Here is a 23,212-nt window from a genome sequence, read left to right as displayed (position 1 = left end):
CATATCACAAGGATAATATCATCTTGAAGGAAGAACTCTTGAAAAGGAATACCTCAAGGACCCTCCCTCCATTTTAAAAAAGGGACTCGACGCATTTGAAGCATCTTGACATGCCTCTCACACTCTACATCCAAAGGAATTAAGAAGAACATTTTATCATCAAAGGAGTCAAAGTGATCTCCCTCATATTGAAGAAAAGAAGCACTATCATTTTGAAGGAAGATCATCCCTCCTTATAACGATCACAGGAAGACATCATCATCAAGGAAGCATCTAGAGTATGACATCATCTTCAAGGAAGCATCTTCATTTATGAAGTAAATACTTTATATTTATGTCTCAACAAACTATCATTTTGAAGGAAGACCATCCCTCCTTGTAACGATCACAGGAAGACATCATCATCAAGGAAGCATCTAGAGTATGACATCATCTTCAAGGAAGCATCTTCATTTATGAAGTAAATGCTTTATATTTATGTCTCAACCTACAAATCAAATGACTACTTTTTGCAAGGAGAACAATAATTTTGTTGGGACATGGAAGAAGAGAATATATTTGATTCTCACAAAAAATGAAGTTTTTGAGTATGTCAAGGGCTCAATCACAAAACCTCCACAAGAGCAATCTCAAGCACTATCAAAATATATTAAAGGAGAAGTAAGGGCTCAAAGAATCCTCATTGAATTTATCAAGGATTCTCTTATTCTCTATGTAGCAAAGTTGAAGACATCAAAAGAAATCGATGACAAGTTGGTAGGATTATTCTCTATAAGTACAACAAGAGAAATAATATCTTTAAGAACTGAATTATACAAGATGAAAGTATCAAGAGAGGAATGGGTAGCCTCATATCTCGTGAAAGTATCTCAAATAAGAGATCAACTACAAGACCTAGGAGAAACAATGTCATATCTACAAATGACCACTCTTGTACTCAATTTATTACTAGATGAATGAGACAAATTTGTATCAAGCATATATGGAAAGCAAGATACCACTACATTCAATGATCTATGATCACTATGTAAGATTGAAGAAACCAAATTAAAGGCAAAGAATGACATTGGATCAAATGAACAAACACAAGCATATGCAACTATGACAAGGAAGAAAGGAAAATTTTGAACGTTTGAGCCTCGAAAAAGATTTCGAAAGAAAATTGACATGTCTAAGATTCAGTGCTATGAATGTAATGAATATGGAGACTTCAAGAGGAATTGTCCTGAACTCAAGAAAGGGAACAAGGAAAGAGAGGAAATAAGTGAGGCCCATGTGACCAAAAAGGTATAAGAACTGGAAGAGAAAATGTCAAAGAAGGAAGAAGTAAAAGACCTCTACTATTGAAGGTCTCACATACATTTAAGTTCATTTTTCAGTATATAGAAGTTAGCAAGTCATGGTAGGAAGCATTACTTTCATGATAAAATGCATTATAGTAGAAACTAAGAAACAATATTCTAGAAGCATGAAATAGTAGCTAAAGTAGCAGTTTGTATTGTTAAAACAAGTCATCTAGCAAGATTGGAAAATAAGAGATCATCACACCTCATCATCATTAGAAAGAAGCATTTGCATAATAAGGATCATCAAGATCCTCCATAGGAATCTTTGTTAAAAGAGTTCCACTCTACCTAGAAGAAGCAAGTGTTACATAGATAATCTACATTCCACCTAGTGTGGGATCCACAATTTAGAAGGATGAAGGAATGGTAACAAAAGAAGTGCATCATGTTGAATCTTTAGGGAAGGGAAATGTAGCTGCTAAAGGAAGTCTAGATGATCACATGTAGGAGGAGGTATGCATATGTTTTGATAGATAGTTGAAGTCATTTCATCACTTAGTTGTAGATAGAATAATTAGAAGGCTCTATCTCATAAGCGTGATTAAAGAAAACTCTTCCTTCTGAATGATACATGATGGCATAAAATTCAATATGCCTTGAACTCTTCTACATGATGTCAAGATGAAATCAACATTACATGACCTCATGGAGAATATGAGGTGGTTGGAAACCATTGTTCCTATGACAAAGGAACTATGTATTGAGATCCAAATGAAGCAGTGTATGAAGAAGCTGGAAGAGGAGTTTGTAAAGATGTACCTATAGCCACTTGAGATGAGATGACTAATCAACATCAAAAAACAATTAGAAGGATTAGCTATGACATCTCCATGAGAAATTTATGAAGACTCTGATAGCTATGATGAAGGAGGAGAACCTTGGTAATGAATGTCTTGGAGATGGATTCATTCAATGTGCAGGATGTTGATATTGCAAAAAGCAGATATTATGACGAAGGGGCATCATGAAGAGGTAATTATATTTTTTGAAGTTCACTTTCTGATTCTTGAAAGCAAGCATCTAGTTGGATTGTAACAGGGCTACGAACAAGAGGGTTGTAGAAATTCACCTACAACTAGTACACAATATTGGATGGATAACTTTGGAAGGAACTCAACTTGGAAAAGGTAGCAATATGAAGAATAGGCAAACGATGACAAAGGAAGGTCACTTTCTGACCTTCAGAAAGTGACCTTCCTTTGTCATCGTTTGCCTATTCTTCATATTGCTACCTTTTCCTAGTTGAGTTCCTTCCAAACCCACAACATCATCAGCCACATCAACCTACATGATGTCAATATTACCCTCTACCACCCCTAATGTAGGTTGACATCATGTAGGTTGATGTGGCTGATGATGTTGTGGGTTTCTATGTCTAAAATATTTAAGAAATGAATTTATATTGTATTTTTTTAATGCTCGCCACGATTTTTTGTTGTTATTTTTATTTTTATTTTTAACAATTTTCTTCATTGATGTTGCTGAGATGTTGTGTTCCGAACGTTGGTTGATTATTTGTTGATGTTGGTTCGTCAACAATGATATAGGCAATGGATTTAGGTTCCATGGGTTGCCCTCAGGTAGTTTTCCCCTCCAGGATGGCATTGCATGTAGAGTAGTTCATGGAGTTCAAGGATGGCCTCATTGTTCGACCGTATTTTACACTTTCAATGGATGCATACCCTTAGGATCACACTTGGCTACTTGTGAGTTGCATTATCTTCAGGTAGAAGTCGGGCATTGTATCTCATAGGCGGATATGATTTGCTAGTTATGCCGTCTTCAAGAGACAAAGATGGAGGAGAATTTCATTTTCGGTGTGCCATCTATCATAAGATTAGAGGTTGGTTTCACTTCCATTTTAGGGGGTCCTTGAACTTAGTCTCCATTTTCTTCAAATACTAAGAGCAACAATGCCTAACATCTCTTGTTGAGGAGTTTGATGGACTTTGTTCTCATTCACTGTGCCAAACTCCCTCCAAATTGGATACTTTTAGAGAAATTACTTTTTTTGTTTTTGTTTTTGTTTTTCTAATTCTTTCCGATGCTTTGAGCATAGAGGGGCATTACGAGACAAGTAGGTAGAAGAATCGTCTTTATCACTATGTCTATGAGATTAGTGAGATCTTGAAGGATTAGTAGTGCTAAACCAACGACACACATATAGCAATGTCATTTGTTCACTTTTTCAAACTCTTGAGTCTTTTGGTGCACAAATAAATTGACGAAGTTGATTGTGGTAATGATGCTCAATCATTAAGTGCCTAAGATGGACAAAAGCCTGAAGTTATATTAACTGCAATTCTTGTAGTTAGTTCAAGTCTCCCCCATGCTCTACAAATGTGCAAAGATAGTCTATAAATATAGAAATGTACAACGTTCTACAGTGCCTTAAGGTATACTTGGGATCAACTGTTAGCCATATATTAGCAATAGTACACCATAATATTATAAAATGTGCATGGGCCTATATTGGCCTAAATCTGTCTGTACACTCCATTTCTTTGCGTTCTAAAGAGTTTTGATATTGGAAATGCACGCATGCTAAATTGCATTCAACATTTCACCATTGCCTTGAAAATCGGATGGAGGTAAAAGGTAATGTTACACCAAGTTTTTGGGATGGGCAGACACGTGAATAGGGAGATGCACATGCGGGACATGTGTGAGGATCCCGAAACTTAGGGAACTTTGGTAGGAACGGGTGGACGTCGTCATGGTCTGTGTTGTCTATATATATATATATATATGAAACATGACGAAAATTCAAATTCAATAATGAAATACATTGATTCATACATCATAACTGAATCATTGAAATAGAAATAGTAAAGTATTGTATATATTGATTCAAATTGATCATTCATCATTCTAGAATTTACATTGATTAAAATTGATCATTCATTATCTAGAATCTGATTAGTACTAAACAAACTATTAGATATTAAAATCTGAAGATTGGAATAATTAATTGAAATTAGTCAAACTCAAAAATAGTAAAGAGTGGTGAGTCAAAGTTTCGGTTTGAGGTCATTAATATCTAGAGTTGAGACTCCAAAGTTAAACTTGAAATTGAACATTGGACATTGAACCAATGTTATCAGAACCAGAGTGCTCATTGAGTTAATTGACCCGAAAACCCTTATTAGGCAAACACCGGATCAAAAAACTAGTCGACCCAAAAATGCATATCATAAATATTCATGTGCATCCATATGAATTGAAAACATTATACACAAATATGCATAGTTTGTCATATATATATAGACTGTGCATATAACCAAAATAACATCTAGTGCAATCCATCTTTGAACTAAAAATATATCAACAAAGAGGCCCTAAATGGCCCAAACAAATTATGGTACAACAAATACCTACATATCATCAAAATTATTGCCTATATTGGGATCCTCATCATCAGTATCACCCTCTAAGCATTAAAATAAGATAGAAAAAACTTAGGATGTGAAATCGAGAATATGTTTGAGTGATGGATACATTTTTACTAAGGTCATGACAGAGGAGTTCAACAATCAATGCCACCAACATCCAGGAACGTAGAAGGATTGGTGCTTTTGATTAAATGCTAGTTCCATACCCTCATAGATGATATGATCCATTTGAAATGTTGCAATCCCCCCAGTCCTGAGATCCTGAAAAATGTTAAGTCTGTTGGATTTTGAGTGGGATCTAAAATTCCACTTTCTGCATATGAAATCCAATGAGGTTGGGACCACTCTCAAACCTCCTGAAACAATTAATGGTAATGTTAAAAATATAAGTAAAAGGCTGAAAATGGAAGATAAAGAAGAATCTAAGATAACCATTAATTGCATAGCATTTGTAGCACCCTATTGTTGAATATCATGCTTCACCATTCATCAATTATTGTTTTTAGGGAAAATTCAGGGGGGACACTCGCAACCATTCCTTTTGGGGAAACATGTCTGCCACATTGGGAAAATGTTTCTGCCTACGCTTCCTCGAGTTTCCCCAAAAGGAGGATGTGGGGAAATGTTTCCACGGGTGTCCCTCATCTCGGGAGCATGGGAAATGCTGGGAGCATGCCCCCCCACACTGAGGGGCATGCCCCGACCTTGGGGGATGCATCCTCGTGGAACATTGGTAAAAAGACCTGCAATTGACTTAAAAGTAGAATGTAAGTAAAAACAATGTACAGGTTGAGAAGAAAACCCAAATGAAAACATGCTTTTTGCAAGGAAAAACATCTAAAAGATTTATGCTGTACTTGGTGAGTAGTAAGCTCTTAAATTGATTTCAAGTTATTGAATTATTTGTTATACATTACAAAATATTTGGAAATAAAGCTTACACTTGATGATTGTATATAGACCCATAAAGTTAGGTGAGAAGAGAGGGTGACCATGAGACTAACACTTGCCAAGAGGAAGTTGCCTACACATTCGAAGGGGACATTAGCTGATGTCTAAAGGAATTTGACATTTGGATCTATCTACACTAACTGTGGTACCATTATTTGAACCCACCAAAATAGTTTGGGTTTTGTGTCATGAAAATACACAGATATAACGCAAGATATAAAATGATCTCTGTATAGGATATTGTTATCTGCCCTAAGGGCAACACCAAGAGATACTGTTTTAAAGAGAATGGATAATGTAAGTGTACGTTTCTTATTCGTCCTATCAATAAAATTGCTAGTAAGGAGCTTAGAAAGAAAGTAAATACGATATTATATGAATGCCCAGCATTGTCCCAAATAGGCAAGTGGGACACAAAATTACATATAACCAAGGTTACCGGATCCGGCAGCTGAGGGTCCGAGATCTCCGTATCCGCGGACATACACAAAAAGATTTTTTTTTTTAAGAGAATGGATAACCTAAGTTTACCTTTTTATTTTCCCTACGAAGAGAAATGCTAGCAAGAAGGTTATAAAGAAAGCAAATAAGATATTATATGAATGCCGAGCATTGTCCAAACTAATTTAGTGGGACTCGGAAGTGCAGATATCATTATTGGCAGTAAAAAGAGTACTGAAATGATGTGCAATCTACATAATCCTGAAGGAAGGGTTGTTGAAAACATGTAAACCCTAGACGAAAACTAGATACGGCAAAAGTGATATGACTTACAGGGATAACCTAATAAGAAAGTGTTCTTTAGGGAAGATAAATGGAAGCCCATTGTGAATTCAAGATTAGATGTGTTGGGCAACTGTCATCATATGTTGACCATTAGATGAAAGATATATTGCCAGTCAAGGAGCAGTCCCAGTTGTTGGGATATTATTTTATCGCTGTACTATTATCTTCACAAATATAAGTTGTCGTCGTAGATGTTTGATGCCCCTACTCCAAAGAATGAGGTAATCAACCTGGTTGGTTTATGTGAACTTCAGAGAGTGACTAATGCTTGTAAGGTTCCACATGCTAGAGAAATAACGCTAGACATTTCTAGTATAGTGGGAAAAGAATAATAAATTTCCCTTGAATATCTGGAAAGGTAGTTACAATTTCTCTGGATGTCATAGTGAATTGGGCACCTGATAATGAAATGCTTTTCAGTCTACAACTGCTGAAGTGATCACAATTCACAAAACTGGCCGTCCCAAGTGCTACGTAAGAGATTTGAGTGTGGACTGAAATCTGCTGCGATATTAAGGCCATTTAAAATCTGCAGAAATATTCTCTGTAAGAGATTAACTTGGAGCTCAGTAGCTGAGCGCGGGCGGGCAGGTTGGCTGAAGGCATTGTCGATAAATAACCTCCTTGATCACATTACTAAGCTTTCCTTGATCAATGCTTTACAGTTTTCATCAAACTAAACAAAGAAAGAAGAAAGTCAAGATTTATTTTAGAGCCAAAACCATCTTTGAAATGCCATTTTAAAGTATCTCGCTATAGGATTGTGACATAAAGGATAGAGTTTTGCATTCGTCTCTTTCAATTAGTTAATGAACTTGTTGCTAATATGAAGTGACAAGGGAAGGTCAACTTTACTTATTTAATCGAATTAATTGCATAAACCTTGGAAATGAATTTCTATTTCTGGTAAATATTTGCAATGTTGGTTTTCGCTATTTTGCTAGGATGGCATCTGTGATGTTGCTTTCCATTCTAGGCACCAGAGAGTACAATTAACTCTCGAAAAGTTATCCTGATTAGTTCAATGAATTGCATTCAGGTAAATTATTTTTGTAATAGTTGTTTAAACTGAAGATATTTGGAACTCATAATTTCTTTTATTTTTCCATGTAGGCTCTTGGCCGACGATTACCTTTGAAGATCCTAGAAGAATTGACAACAGAAGTTTCAAAGTTTGATTTCTGTACTCAGTACCCTATCTAAAGTTTTTAGGTATAAATGTTTTGTATTTCTAGTAAATGAAAGGTTGTCAAACCATGCTGAAGTTGTTTTTCTTTTACTTTTAGGTTGCAGCTGCCAAACGAAAAGTTGGTTCTTGAAGTTTTTACGACTGTGGAAGCTGCATATTCTTGGGAAGAAATTGCTAAGAATCTTCTGCATGCAGGGGGTTGCATTTCTGAATTTAAGGATCTCATCAGGTTTCTGCAGTGTACTTTTTTGTGTTTGCATATTGTTATCAGTTTTAATTGGCATATGCACATTCTTATTGTATTTTGTTTCTGGGAAATAAATTTGTATGTCTTTTCCTCTTTTCAGGAAGTCTGATGACATTCGTACAAGCTTGCCAAGTCTTCCCAGTATCGAGGCTTCTATTTCGAGTGCTGAGTCATGGTTGGAAAATGCCAAACCATTCTTGGACCAAATTTTCACGGATCAGCCATGTGGACCCCCTTTAAGAGTTGATGTGCTTAAGGTTATTTCTTACCCTCGTTGGCTGAGATAAAGTTTCAGGAATAACACTATGGTTAGAACTTTATGTGCAGAAACTCCACTAGCTAGATTTTCTAGAAGGATGTTTACTTTTCGTCTTCTGTGCAGGAGCTTCTTGAAAAGTCTAAGCTTCTTAAAGTGTCCCTTAAGGAATCAGACATTCTAATAACGGTTTTGAAGAATGTGGAGGCTTGGTGTTCTCAAACGGCCTTGTTACTCGCATCTGCGAATCTACTTCTCAATAGCCAGAGTGGATGGGATGCAGTCCATTGCAATGACAAGGACTTGAATAATCTTATGACGAAACTTGATCAACTGATGACATTTCTGCAGTCGTCTATTAAAACTGGTTTGAAACTTGGATTTGAATTAGATGAGATAACAAAGCTCGAAGAGGTTTCAGCTGCCTTGACATGGAATCTGAAGGCTCTCTCTTTTTCTTCCAAGTCTCCATCAATAGAGGTGATTCTCGTATACTCTTTATGTGTTGTTATATTAGTTAGCAAAATGTAATGATTTCTTTTTTTTTTTTTGTATTCTTTCTTTTCGTTTCATGAATCTAGTCTTGTCATCGAAGTTGACTTTTATAGAGGTGAATCTGTTATCAAGCCTTACATGTTATCTTATAGTGTAGCGCAAATGGGAAATATTTCCTTTTTTCTTGAATGTGCATAAGTATATGAATTCTGTAAAACAGGACCTCCCAACCGTGCTTGTCACATGTCCAGTGTGTTGGATACTTGGACAGTCATTGTCTGCACATTGGGCACTAACATGGGACATTTATTATACAAGAACATGTCTCCCATGCATGTCCAACACTCAAAGAACACTTCCTGGAAAACCAAAAAAATGTTTAAAAAAATTCAAAAACCATCAAAGACCGTATAAATGTGTCCTGACATGTTGCTAAATGCATATTGATGCGTTTTTGATGTAGTTTTATTTTCTTAATGCTCAACAAATTACATCTTAATGGCTATCTGTCTATCTGTCTATATATGGGCATTTCCTGGTGTCTTTTTTTGGGGGTCTATGTCTCCTGTGTCTGACATTTATATCTGCCTGTCCTTGTGTGCCTGCGTAATATGAACAAGATTATTAATTTTTGCTGTATTCTCTCCTTTCTTTGAAGCTTGCCCTTTTGTTGTTGTGCAACATTTGGCAATTGCATTTTGCTTCAGATTGTGTGATTTTAGGCATTATGGTTCATGTAGTGATATTTGTCGGAAATACTGAGAGGGGGGTGAATCAGTATTTGTCTTCAATTAGTTGATTTTAACTTCACAAAGCAATAATTATTATTAACATCAGATAAACATAAATCAATCATCAACAAGAAAGACAATACACCAGATATTTTTAGGTGGAAACCCTTTTGGGAGAAAAACCACCAAACACTTGTTACTATTTTTCTTCAATAATTTACATCAATTAGGAAGCTCAAACTTACAAGATTGTTCTACTTCAACTGAAGTAGGCTCCACCCCATTGGTTTACCAATTCCAACGGGAAGGACACTCCAACGCCCTGGTTTACAGTCTCCAAAAATCTGTTTAACAACTCTGATTGGAAAGACGCTCCAACCTGCCCTGCACGAGCTCCAACCTGCCCTAGTACCACCCTGCCACCCTGAAGTGTTCTTAGGCTCTGACTTGAAGGGAGCTCCACTCTCATGCCTTGCACCACCTTTCCAGCCTGCTCAGCAAGTTGCCACTTGCCTTGAAGGTTCCAACTTTCTACTCACCACATCAGATCACCTTTCACAATTTACAGCTTCAATTGAAGTAGGCTCCACCTGTTTGGTTTACCAACTCCAATTGGAAGGACTCTCCAACGCCCTGGTTTACAGTCTCCAACCTGAAGGAATCTCCAACACCCTGTTTACCGGCTCTTATTGGAAAGACGCTCCAACACCCTGCACAAGCTCCAACACTCTCCAACGCCCTGTTTACTAGCTCTGATTGGAAAGATGCTCCAACACCCTGCACAAGCTCCAACCTGCCCTAGTACCAACCTGCCACCCTAAAGTGTTCTTAGGCTCTGACTTGAAGGAAGCTCCACTCTCTTGCCTTGCACCACCTTTCCACCTTGCTCAGCAAGTTGCTGCTTGGCTTGAAGGTTCCAACCTTCAACTCACCATGGCAGACCACCTTTCACAATTTTCACACTGGATCCACTTGTGCTGAATATCAATACAAAAGCAACCAGTGATGCAATCTCTGCCCAATTAGCTTCTCCTCCAACTGTACATCAAAAGCAAACCCTAATCACTGTTCTTGATTACTGCACTCTGCTCACTCTCCAATCACTACAAATGTATTACAATGTCCAACTCTTGTTAATGTTCCTACAACTTTTTGTCACTGTACTGTTACTGTTCTCCTACACTATCTCTGCCCCTTGCAACAAGATTTGACATCTATATATTAGGCTTCTGTACTAGGGATAACGACCTACTTACAAGATATTCAAAACCTAAGTTCACAACAACTTAAACTTAACAAAACTCAAACTGCACAATAATAACCAACTTCAAACTACCAAACTCTTCAAATACAAGCTGCTGGAGGATGTACAAACTTCAACCGAATATACCTCACTTTCTTCTACTGATGACTTTGCATTAAGTATGTACCTTTGTCACTATATTCTGTAGATGTCTGATGCTGTGATGATCACATCAATGCATCAGAGAAAATTTTTGTAATATAGGTTACTGCCTTCCAAAAGTCTGTCTTTGTGCAACTCAAGGATCCAATACAAATTACAATATAACAATTTTGATTAGGTGTGTAACCCGCAGTTCGTAGATCTGTCTTTTAGAAATACGATACATAAAAGGTAGGCCGTGTTGATTTCTGGTAGCATCGGATGTGCTCTAAGTATCAAATTTGCATGGAGGCTTAGACACATGCATTCTCCAATACCTGGAAACCGTTTTGGCAAATTCCACTCGGAGACAGTTTTATTAAAATAATTAATTATTTTTAATAGGACCCCAAGTCTAAATTTAGGAAATTAAAATAATAATGGGTATTAATCTAAACTATGGATGTAACTTCTAGAAGAAGACGAGGATCAAGCCAAAATGATCTGAGCCATTGATTAGAAGTTAGTCAGGGCTGTTGGTTGTCCAACAGAAAGATATAAGAAGAGGCTTGAGGGGCACTTGGAGAACACACAGAGGGGAGATTAGAAGTTCGGTTTTCTGAAGTAGAGCAGCTATCGGAGAGATTTTCGATAGTGATCTTTTGCAGTGAGGGGCAGGGATAGTATCCGAAGGGAAATCTTTCCCGGTCAGAGAAAACTCAACAGAGGAGGTAGAGAGAGATCTGAGAGAGGTAGCACAGAGCCAGAAGACGCTGACACAAAGCCACGTAGAGGTAGCGCAAAGCCTTGACGAAGTCCGGAAATTTGCTGGTGAAATCGATTTCTATCGCTGGAAGCTGGGGTGTTAAACTGGGAGAGCAGAAATCAGAATCTTAGAAGCAAATCGATCAGCTGAAGGGTTGATGTTGTCCGTAGAGGGTGTGATGTTGGGTTGACACAGTGACTGCGCAGAGGCAGCGAGGGACAACTCATTCAGTGGGTGGATCAACTAGGATTTCTAGTGATAGGGTGAGGTAATCTCAGTTATCTTTTTGTCAGTGATATTCTCTGTAACTGGATTGCCGGGAAGGCATCCAAAGATTGTATTCAGAAATTACTACTGCATAATAATAAAACCCTCAGAGCTGTTGCACTGTTTTTTCTGCATTGGGTTTTTTCGGGGACATTTGGCCAAAAATAACTGTGTAGATGTGTTGCATTTCTTTCTTGTTTTCGCTTATAAATTTAAATGGTGTAGGCTGCAGTGTATTCGTTTCAATGTTTACTGTAGGAAACGATAAATAATTTGGTTCAATAATTAACAAATAGGAGAAATGTAATCGGTTGCTGCAGTAGTGATTTCAGATTTCGAATTTTCACATGGTATCAAGGTTACACGTGAAAAAATAGAGCAGTGTCGAAAGAGCCGAGCGCTGAAGAAAGAAAGGAAGTCAAAGTGCTGCATAGGCAACATTTCGAATCCCCATAGGGAGTGCGCAATCCAATCCATGAGGGCAAAATTTCGAGGAAAGTCTTTCTCTGAGTAAGTCGACAAAGAGGTAATATTTCCAGATCGAGATTTGTTAGTGGCAATGTAGAAAGCTTCAACGCAAAGGAATTTCTGGTGTGATGCAGTTTTCTGCAAGCAGTCGCTGGGCAAAAAGACATCAAAAGGAAGAGGGAGACACAGTTGAGGGAATTCTTCCTCAGAGGACTTCCAGCCAAGGAGTCCAAATTTTCATTTATTGAGTAGTCGTGAAGAGAGGGGCAGATCTACTGTTGAAATTTGATGACTAAAAAGTTTCCTGCAAACCCAACCCGGTTTTAATTTCACCTTATCACTCCCATTCAGTTAAATTCCCTTTCCGATAAACCTACATTCAACATATAGAATTATGGAAATGAAATTTTCAGATTAAAACACGCGGGACTGTCAACACACGTTGAAAATAAATATGGACATAAACAGACCAACAATACAGATAAAAATACACATAGATTTTTGGTCAACGTAGGCCCAGGCAGAACCCCTTCAATCTTCTCCGGGGAAAACCTGTTAGAGAGCTCTTGAAATCTATTTATCTTTCAAGTTCAAGAAAAATACATTTGCAGACAAAACATAACAACAAAATACAATTTATCTCTTCAGTGCAAAACTCCTTGAAAACCGTGCCCACTTTACCTCGATTTCCATGCTCACTTGAAGTTGAAAATATGTATTGGACACATACTGACTGTACAGACTGTACTGTACGTATTTCGTACGAACTGTATGGATTTCCGTACTGCTATAAGGACTGTACGATTTTTTCATTTTTTTTCTCAAAAATTTCTCTTGAATGGCATGCAACTCACAACATTAAATGTTGTTCGTACTGTACCTTCTGCTGCCTTCTATGCCTTGATTTCCATGCCCAACTTTTCCTAGAAATCACTCCTTCAGCTTGCTGCAACAAATTTTTCCTTCAGAACTTTTCTCTAGCTCTTAGCCTCCTTTCTCCAATCTTCTCTCATGAAAAATGAAATGCACTCTCTTGTTTTCCCCCTTTTGTTTCCCTAAATGACTTTTGGGCAACCCTAAGATCTAATGGCTCAGATTCATTTAGATCAAGGGATGAGAATAAAAATGCATTTAATTCTTACTTTCTATTTTTTAACTCACCCATTAAATAAAGTACCCCCATTGTACTTTATGTCTAAAGTCACTTTTCACTTTATAATTTAATATTTTCTTTACCACTTATAAAGTCACTTTCACTTTATAAAGTCACACTTAGGAAAATAATTATTTTGTACACTTTTCCCTAGGTAGAGACTAACCCATGGGAAACTACTTGTCCAAGGTACATTAGAAATAAACATCTACAAGCTCTAGCAGGGAATGTGTAGGCCAGTTTAGTGCTATGCAGAGGAGAGAGGAGGCGATTCAACTTTTTTGTTTGGCAAGGATGTCAACTAGTCGGTTGAGAGATCAGGATCGGTTGGATGGTGCATCAAACTATGTGATCTGGAAGACAAGGATGTCGTGCCTTTTGGTTGAGCATTTTCTCAAGACCTCTGTCGACAGCGTGGTAGCTGTGCCTGCGGATTCAGATCCACTCAAGAATGACAAGGGAGAGATGGCGAAGACAAAGTGAATGATCCTCGACGGAGTGAAGGATCATGTAGTCTGTCACATCGTTGGCAGAGGGACTGCCAAAGAGATGTGGTATGCATTGTTGACACTGTATCAAGGATCTTCCGAGCAATAGAAGATGTACTTGGAGCAGAGGATGAGATCCACGCAGTCGCAGAAGGGGGAAGGCATTGATCCGTTCCTTGCAAAGCTTCAGGAGACCCAAGATGAGCTAGCAATTGTGGGGTCTACACCTCAGTGTTCCGAGATGGTAAGAGTCAAGACTAGCCATGGATTCGGTTTGGCCGGTCGGGTTAATACTGAGCCGGCCGAGTTGTCTAACAACTTGGCCGGCTCGATATTAACCTAGCTGGCTCGGTCGAGCCCGCTCTAACTCGGCCGCATTAGTCACATCGGCCCATATGAAACACGAAACAACGATTTAAAAAACAAAAAAATCTTTTTTGGGGACTCCAAACTGGTTTTAATTCTGCGTATTTGGTCTTTGGGTTCCATTCCCCTCTCCTAAACCCTATTTAACCCACTCAACCCTTCTCATTCTCTCACAGCCATCTCATGCATTTGAGTGAGAATTTCAGTGAGAGTTTGTGAGGAGTTGTTGAGTTTGTTTTTGGAGTAGCAGTGAGGAGTCTTGGGCAAGCATTGTAGCTGGAGTGAGGAGCTTCTGGGGAAGCGATTTGGAGCAACATTGAGGAGTTGGTTTCTTGGAGCAAGCTTGAGGAGGCAGTTTGTGCCTGGAGGTATTTTTTTTCACTTGTAAAAATCTGTTTTTGCTTATTAAATTTTATGTGCAAATCTAGAAATCCTAAAGAGTGTTTTTTGTGAAAGAAATGAACATTGAATCAATGCTTTTTTGTTTTGTTTTCATTTTCAGATTGTTTGCTTTCATTTCCAAGTCAAAAAATGGCACCTAGAGTGAAAGATGCTGCTTGGGAATATGTTGAAATGGTTGATAGTCAAGTGCATTGCAAATTTTGCCATAGGAAAATTAAGGAAGGTCCAGGGGGCATTAATAGGCTGAAACAACACTTGGTAGGGATTAGAGGCCAAATTACTCCATGTACCTCATCAGAAATGGGGGAGATTAGGAAGGATTTGTTAGCCAACTTTGAGAAGTTTAAAGAAGATAAGGCTAGGCAAAAAGAGTTAGAGGCTGAAATTGGGAGGAAGAGGAATATACAAAAAACGCTGGCTACCAACCCCCATTTTGATTTTGAGGGTTCGTCCTGTATCCGTTGTATTGATGCATCCAACCCCTTCCGATATGTTTCTCCCTCCTTTGAGTCTATTCAAGAAAAGGGATAGGGTAAAATGAAAAAGGGTGATATGAATATTAAAAGTTATTTCACTCCCTCCTCTCTGTCAGATGCACATGGTCCTCAACCTAGTAGAAGTCATTTGCAGCCCACTTTAGATGACCATTGGAAGAAAGAATTGAGGGAGACTGCTTGTGATTACATAGCTAGATGGTGGTATGATGCTGCTATCACCTTCAATGCTTCTCGTTCACCATATTATGAGCCTATGTTTGATTCCATACATGTTGCTGGAAAAGGCTTCAAAGGCCCTACTATGCATGAGCTAAGGGGATATCGTTTGCAGAAAGAAATTGCCTCTATTAATGAGTATTTGAAATATTTCAAGGACTCATGGGCAAGAACAGGATGTACCATCATGTCAGATGGATGGACTCATAAAGTAACCGTACCATCATAAACTTTCTTATCTTCTGCCCACAGGGAACCATGTTTCTAAAATCAGTTGATGCATCTAATAAGGTAGAAGATGGACAATTGTTGTTTTAGCTATTGGATGAGGTTGTTGAGGAGGTGGGGGTGGCTAATGTTGTTCAAGTCATCACAGATAATGCCTCTAACTATGTTCTTGCTGGTAAACTGTTAGAGGAAAAACACAGAACCATCTTTTGGACCCCATGTGCTACACATTGCATAGACCTCATGCTTGAGGATATTGGCAAATTAGATTGGGTCAAAAACACTGTAGATCATGCCAAAAGCATAACAAAATTTATGTACAATCATTCATGGATTTTGAACTTGATGAGGAAACACACGGGGGGCAGGGATATTATTAGTCCTGCGATCACTAGATTTGCTACTCATTTTTTGACATTGCAATCTATGCTTTCACAACATAGAAACTTGCAAATTTTTTTTTCCAGTGAAGAATGGAATCAAAGCCAGTGGTCTCACAAACTGGAAGGCAAAGAATTGAAAAATAAAGTTAATGAAGAAATATTTTGGAGAAAGGCAACAAAGATTTTGAAGCTTGCTAAGCCACTGGTTAAGGTGTTGTGGTTGGTGGATGGGGAAAGATTGGCTATGGGCTTCATTTATGATGGTATGGATCAAGCAAAGGAGCAAATAAAGAGGGCATACAAGGATAAAGTGGCTAAGTATGGGCCCATTTGGGCAATCATTGATGAAAGATGGAACAATCAACTCCATTGCCCTATACATGTAGCTGGGTATTTTTTGAACCCACGGTATCATTATAAAGCTAAGGCGACAAGAGCTTTGAAGGGGGAGGTTATTGATGCATTGATTGACTGCATTGATCGCATGATCCCATTGGAGTGTGATCAGTGGGAGATACACCGACAGGCCACAACCTTCAGCAGTGCTTGAGGTACCTTTGGAAAGAACCTAGCAAAGATTGCAAGGGAAGTAAATGAGCCAGGTAAACAAAGATTTCACTCTTCAAATTCTTAATACTTATTTCGTTAAATCGTTTATAATTTGAAAGTTGGATATAATTTGTAATTTGGTTGAGCTAACTCATTACACTCCTATGTTTTTTGCAGCACAATGGTGGGAGGCTTTTGGTAGCCATTGTCCTGAATTGCAAAGGTTTGCAATTTGTATTTTGAGTCAAACTTGCAATGCTACTAGGTGTGAGTGCAGTTGGTCCGTCTTTGAGAGGATTCACACAAAGAAGAGAAACTGTTTGGATAAAAAACGGTTAAATGATTGAGTCTATGTCCAATACAACCTCCGGCTCAGAGGCAACAAATTGCTGAAAAAAGACTTGATTCAGATCCCATTGTGTTGGACGACATTGATCCAACATCAGATTGGGTAGTGGAGAGTCATCCAACAGAGTTTGATTCTGATGAGGATCTTGATTTGGATTTACAAGTGGAGGCAACACTCGAACATAATGTTCAGTTGCATGCAGATCCTAATCCACTTGTACCAGCCTCAGGGCCAGCCCCAAGTCCTCCAGTTGCAGGTGCTTCTTTTGTGGAGCCACGACAGAAGCGCATATCTCGTCTATCTCAGCTTGTCGCTGCTGCACAGCCTGCTAGTGCTAGCACTTCTATAGTTGTAGTTGGAGATGATGATGAGGAGGAGCCATGCGACCCCCTGTCTGACTCTGATGGTGATCCAGAGATTGATCCACGTGATCTCGGCTCCTCCAGTAGTAACCAGTAGTACTGGTCACAATTTACTTTTGTTGTAGAGGCCATTTCTAGCCTCCTTGGTTATGTGTTTTTGTTTTGATCTCTATATCATGATCATGTATGATTTGGACAGCGCATTGGGTGCCATTTTGATATAATGGATATATTCATGAGCCTAATTTGATCATATGTTGTCTTCTATCTATATTCTAATGATGTGTGTTTCGAAACATGAATGAAAATCTTTAAAATTATGTTTTTTTTATAAAAAATAAATAAATATTTAATGTATATTTTACAACGATCGAGTGACTGAAATCGAGTCGGCTGAGTCGATACCGAGTTAGAGTCAGCGTCGACCCTCGGCCGAGTCAGTGTCGGAGTCGGAGTTTTAAAACATTGGTCCATACCATCAAAGGTTAATCGAGATCTGAGATACATTACAATCACAAAGATTACTTTGGTCATTGAATTTTCAGGTCAAGTTTAATAAGGGTTTGTATTGTAGCTGTTTAGAGAGCTAGATCAGGACTTGTCAACCACAAATCTCATGCTTCAGGAAAAAACAAACGTTATGTATCATCACTATGTTGATTTGGGGTAGCATTGAATGTGCTCTAGCCACGAAATTTGGTGGAGGGGCTGGGGCACATGAGATCTCCAATACCCAGAAAGGGTTTTGGCAGATTCTAAACAGATCAAGAGATATTAAAATAATTAATATTTTTAATGGAGTCCCTAAGTCTAAACTTAGGGAAAATAAAATATTAATGTGTATTAATATGAATCTATGTTAGAATGCTCCAAAAGACAAGGATCAAGCCAGATCTAAACTTAACTGTTGATTAGTGACTTAATCTCGGCCGTTAAGATGTCACCAGGAAAAGTATAAGAGGAGGTTTGAGGGTCACTTGGAGAATACACCAAAGTGATCAGTGATTCTATTCTCTAGAGCGGGGTTTGCTAAGAGAGATAGAATCAGTGATTGGGAGAGCAGCTGAGGGGCATTGAGTACAGACTCAGAGAGGCAGAGATAGTGCCGGGATAGGAACAAAGCAACTAGAGAGAGAGAGATGCAGGAGCAACCAGTGCTCACGCAAGGCCACACAGAGGCAGCTAAGTGTAGCTAACGCAGGGCGTCCTAGGGTATACGCAGGCCAAGATAGGATGACGCAATGCCAACGCTGGGCTAGGAGAGGTTGACGCAGACCAGATTGGGCAGACGCTGGGGTTTCTGGGGAAGATTGGTGCTGAGTAGCTGCTGAAAGGATTATCTGGGGCTTTAGCTAGTAGATTTGTCAAAAACCGAAAGGTATTACTGCTAAGGAAATTCTCTATAGGGTAGGCCAGTTTCGGCACCCAGAATGTACTCTGATATTGCTTAATAAGAAAACCCTCAAATAGCTGCAGTGACTTTCCAGCATTGGGTTTTTCCGGGGACATTATTCCAAAAATAATGGCGTCATGTGGTGTGTTTGTTCTTGTTTCCTTTAGTTGCTGATTTGTAATATGTTGAGCACGCACTAGTGTTTATTTTCAATATTTACATTGTAAATAACTTGTTAAGGAAAAATAACAAGTAGGTAGGAATAAATCAGATAAAGTGCATCGAGGGTTTCTAACTGAGTAAACTTAGAAACTTCAACATAGTTTCAAAGTGTGATTGCAGATCACAGGAGGATTAAGAGAGATTAGTTGAGCGGTGCAATAGCAACAGAAAACAGCTGTCCCGAGGTGACATAAGCTGTTTCTAGCAACGCAGAAGCCAAGAAGTATGACGCAGAGCCAGCCAAAGCCAAGCAGAGGAAGCCGGGAGCTGCATAGAGCCTTAGAGAGGCCAGCGTTGCTGACGCAGAGGGCCAGAGTGGTGACGTAGGGCATCCCAGGGTAATGTAGACCCATCCAGGGTGACGTAGGGCCAGCGTGAGGCAAAGAGGGGTTGACGCAGCTCACATGAAGGCAGTTGTTGGGGTTTAGAAGGCTGTAGGAATATTTCAAAGTGGAGCTGGTGAGGTACTGTAGTCAGAATAGTACCTGACAGAGCAGGGCTAGAGGAGTTGTTACCGAGGGTTTCTAGCCGAGGGACCCAGATCAGAAGTGTAGTTGCACAACTTGATTAGAGTAGGGGGCATCTCCACAAGCAGCAGAAGGATTTCTAGGAGGAAAATCAGGGCTCAGAGGGAGTGTAGAACTTCCAGACGGTAAGTATAGACTCAGAGGAGTCAAACAAAGAACTTCCAGGAGGGAAGTAGAGGAGCATCATGGCACTACATGGGGTAAGAGACCAGGATAGACTGGACGTGGCATCGAACTTTGCAGTCTGGAAGGCCAAAATATTATCAGTGCTTGACAGGAATCGTGTCAAGAACTTCGCGTCGAAGGTAATAGCTGTCCGAGTCGACTCCAATGATAATGGCAGGTACGAAGAGGCAATGGTGAGGGCCAAGTGCATTATCCTTGACGGGGTCAAGGATCATGTGGTACCACATATAGTCGAGAAGGAAACAACATTTGAGATGTGGGAGGCTCTCAAGAAGTTGTATCAGCATACTTCTGTGCAGAGAAGAACGTTGCTCGAGGATCAGATGAGGTCGTATCAAATGAAGAAGGGAGAATCGATTGACATCTTCCTCGGAGGACTAAATGAGATCTGAGACCAGTTGACTGCTATAGGAGCGACACCGGATCAGGCGTTGATGGTGAGGACAACTTTGAATGTTGTCTCAGAAGACTGGGAAGTGTTTGTCCAGAGTATACTAGGCAGAGGGACACTTCCACTGTGGGACGAGATGTGGGCAGCTCTTCGCCAGGAAGCGATCAGACGACAGTCGAAGACAGGTAGCAGCAACAAGGGGATCAAATTCAAGCAGGGGGAGGAAGATGTGGCCTTGGCATCTGAGGGAAAGTAGGAAAAGCAGAAGAAGAAAGATCTCTCCAAGATTAAGTGCTTCCACTGTGGGAAGCTGGGTCATTATGCAACCCAGTGTCTAAGGAAGCAGAGTAAGGGAGAGTCTTCTGAGACTAAGGCAGTGCCAACACAGGTAGAGAAGGAAGTTTTGACAGACGATGTTTGTGCCATGTGTGCACACACACCACTTGAGCGGAAGTGGGGAGACATCGAGCTGCAGTCAGGTGGACTACAGGTGATGAGGGGCAGGATCCGCAAGGTACCCAGCCTCTTGGATTAGACTTTGCTACGGGAGCCCTATCGAGGAGTAGCACGACTGGCTGAGTCGGGTAGAGACGGATGCGGATGGAGTGGCAAAGAGAGCTACAGTGTAGGAGTCCCGAGACAATGCGAGGCTAGCAGGTTGCATTGGTGTGAGAGGCATAGAGTGTTGCACCAGTGCAGGAAGACATAGAGAGGTGTGCAACGATGCGAGATGCAGGGAGTTGTTGCAGCAGCGTAGAGGTCAGAGAGGGAGCACTTGTCAGCGGCAGAGGGAACTTCAGCATTGGTGGGTGTTCCTAGCCCAAAAGGGAGGTTAGTTACTTACTTCTCAGTAACTGAGTTGTAGTGCAGCAGTGGGCAGCATGGTGCAACATGATGAGAGGAGGTGCAGTGTTGGGAGAAAGGATCAACAGTAGCACAGATGCAGAGGGAGCTGTCGTATGGATGCAACAGTGGCAGTGGTAGAACCATGGGCAACATTACAGGATGCAGCAGTGCAGAGGATGTTGGGCAGGAAGGCCTAGCATCACCACAGGTACCGATGCCGGATGATCAGAGAAATAGTCAATGTGGAGTATTGCTAGAGCACAATCCTCGCTAAGAGGGAGTGTTGATTTGGGGTAACATCGGATGTGCTCTAGCCACGAAATTTGGTGGAGAGGCTGGGGCACATGAGATATCCAATACCCAGAAAGGGTTTGGGCAGATTCTAAATAGATCAGGAGATATTAAAATAATTAAGATTTTTAATGGAGTCCCTAAGTCTAAACTTAGGGAAAATAAAATATTAATGTGTATTAATATGAATCTGTGTTAGAATGGTCCAAAAGACAAAGATCAAGCTAGATCTAAACTTAGTTGTTGATTAGGGAGTTAATCTCGACCGTTGAGATGTCACTAGGAAAAGTATAAGAGGAGGCTTGAGGGTCACTTGGAGAATACACCAGAGTGATCAGTGATTCTATTCTCTAGAGCGGGGTTTGCTAAGAGAGATAGAATCAGTGATCGGGAGAGCAGCTGAGGGGCATTGAATACAGAGAGGCAGAGAGGCAGAGATAGTGCCGGGATAGCAACAGAGCAGCCAGAGAGAGAGAGAGACGCATGAGCAGCCAGTGCTGATGCAAGGCCACGCAATGGCAGCTAAGCGCTGCATAGAGCACTAGAGGGGCCAGCATAGTTGACGCAGAGAGCTGGCGTAGGGCCTCGTGGCGCTGACGCAGATTGGTGCTGAGTAGTTGTCGGAAGGATTATCCGGGGTTTCAACCAGTATATTTGTCAGAAACCGAAAGGTATTACTGCTAAGGAAATTCTCTGTTGGGTAGGCTAGTTTTGGCACCTAGAATGTACTCTGATATTGCTTAATAAGAAAACCCTCAGATAGTTGCATCGGCTTTCCCGCATTGGGTTTTCCGGGGGACATTAATCCAAAAATAATGGCGTCATATGTTGTGTTTGTTCTTGTTTCCTTTAGTTGCTGATCTGTAATATGTTAAGCATGCACTAGTGTTTATTTTCAGTATTTACATTGTAAATAACTTGCTAAGGAAAAACAACGTAGGTAGGAATAAATCAGATAAAGTGCATGGAGGGTTTCTAACTGAGTAAACTTCAACACACCAGAGCAATAGTCTTTTTCATCCAGCAAAAGTGTTAAGCTTTACCTCACGAGAGAGTGCTCGGATCAAAAACACTTGCAATGAGGAACACCTTAGGTAATGCGATCTGCTTCAGTGAACCTTCCACAAGGTTGAATGCAGCTAGCATCAATAGATAGTAAAGTTATCACAAGCCCTTTTAAACTTACCCAAACTTCTGCCCAATGTTGCCTCAATATAATCCGCACACAAGAGAGTACAGGTCTTAAAGAGCAGTGTTGAGAACATCTCGATAACGTCCCAATTTTATCTCTAAATCACGATTTTCTGTCCATGCTGATATTTGCCGATTTTTACCAATAATTTCCTGATTTTTACGATTTTTTGGTTTTTCGGACCCTTGCCGATTTTATCACAATGCCGATGTTCGCAACATTGTTAAACAGTACACGATTATGTGCCCTAGGTGGACCTTCAAACATATGACGAATTTATTGCTTGAGAGATACCCAAAATTGTAGGCTGAAATCTTTTCCCCGGCGAGTAAAAGGATTCTTTGGAATAATGCACAGACTTGTATCCAAAAAAGAATGAGTAGGCTTAGAAGCAAACAATTGTTAGGGCCGAATGATCATAGTATTCAACAATGCGCTTAACAAAGATATACCACAGTAATGAAGACCGAACAACTGCAAATTGTTGTGTGGAATTTTTCTAGACAAACTTTTAGACTTGTTTCAAAATTTTGTCCTTTAATTATTGCTTCATATAGAGGTCGGATCAACGTTGCACGAAGCGGGGACGAAATGGGGACGTTTTTTGGAAGCAGGGATGCGTAAGCATCATTTCCCAAAAATCTAGGAAGCGAAGCATCTCAAAAGCGTCTACTATATATATATATTTATATTTTTTTGCATTTATATTAAAAAACATCCCAAATACCAAATTAGTTGTAGAAGACATGAAAACATGCATATTTTTACATAAATAAAGATAGATATGGCATCCATGATTCCATCGTACATCAATGATTAATTATTCGAGCATCAACCATCTAGATTCTAGGAATTACAAACATATATCAAATTTTCAAGCATATTATAAAATA

The 23,212-nt window shown here is 39.6% G+C and overlaps 1 protein-coding gene across 5 annotated transcripts in view; it reads left to right on the top strand.

Moving 5' to 3' along the window:
- LOC149151296 (lysine-specific demethylase JMJ17-like) overlaps positions 1–23,212 on the top strand; it is a 288,744-nt gene that overhangs the window by 157,399 nt on the left and 108,133 nt on the right. For all 5 annotated transcript variants that reach the window (XM_089445770.1, XM_089445773.1, XM_089445769.1 and 2 more), the window contains exons 17-20: positions 7,589–7,647; positions 7,762–7,893; positions 8,012–8,168; positions 8,294–8,647. In XM_089445770.1, the coding sequence (XP_089301896.1) occupies positions 7,589–7,647; positions 7,762–7,893; positions 8,012–8,168; positions 8,294–8,647 (702 nt within the window). The remainder of the gene's footprint in view (positions 1–7,588; positions 7,648–7,761; positions 7,894–8,011; positions 8,169–8,293; positions 8,648–23,212) is intronic.

This window comes from Pinus tabuliformis, chromosome 9 (assembly GCF_031772625.1).
Source record: "Pinus tabuliformis cultivar Carrire ecotype Pingquan chromosome 9, CPIR1, whole genome shotgun sequence".
Classification (NCBI taxonomy): Eukaryota; Viridiplantae; Streptophyta; class Pinopsida; order Pinales; family Pinaceae; genus Pinus; species Pinus tabuliformis.
Note: the sequence above shows the minus strand (reverse complement) of the source record. Positions and strands in the feature narration are given on the sequence as shown.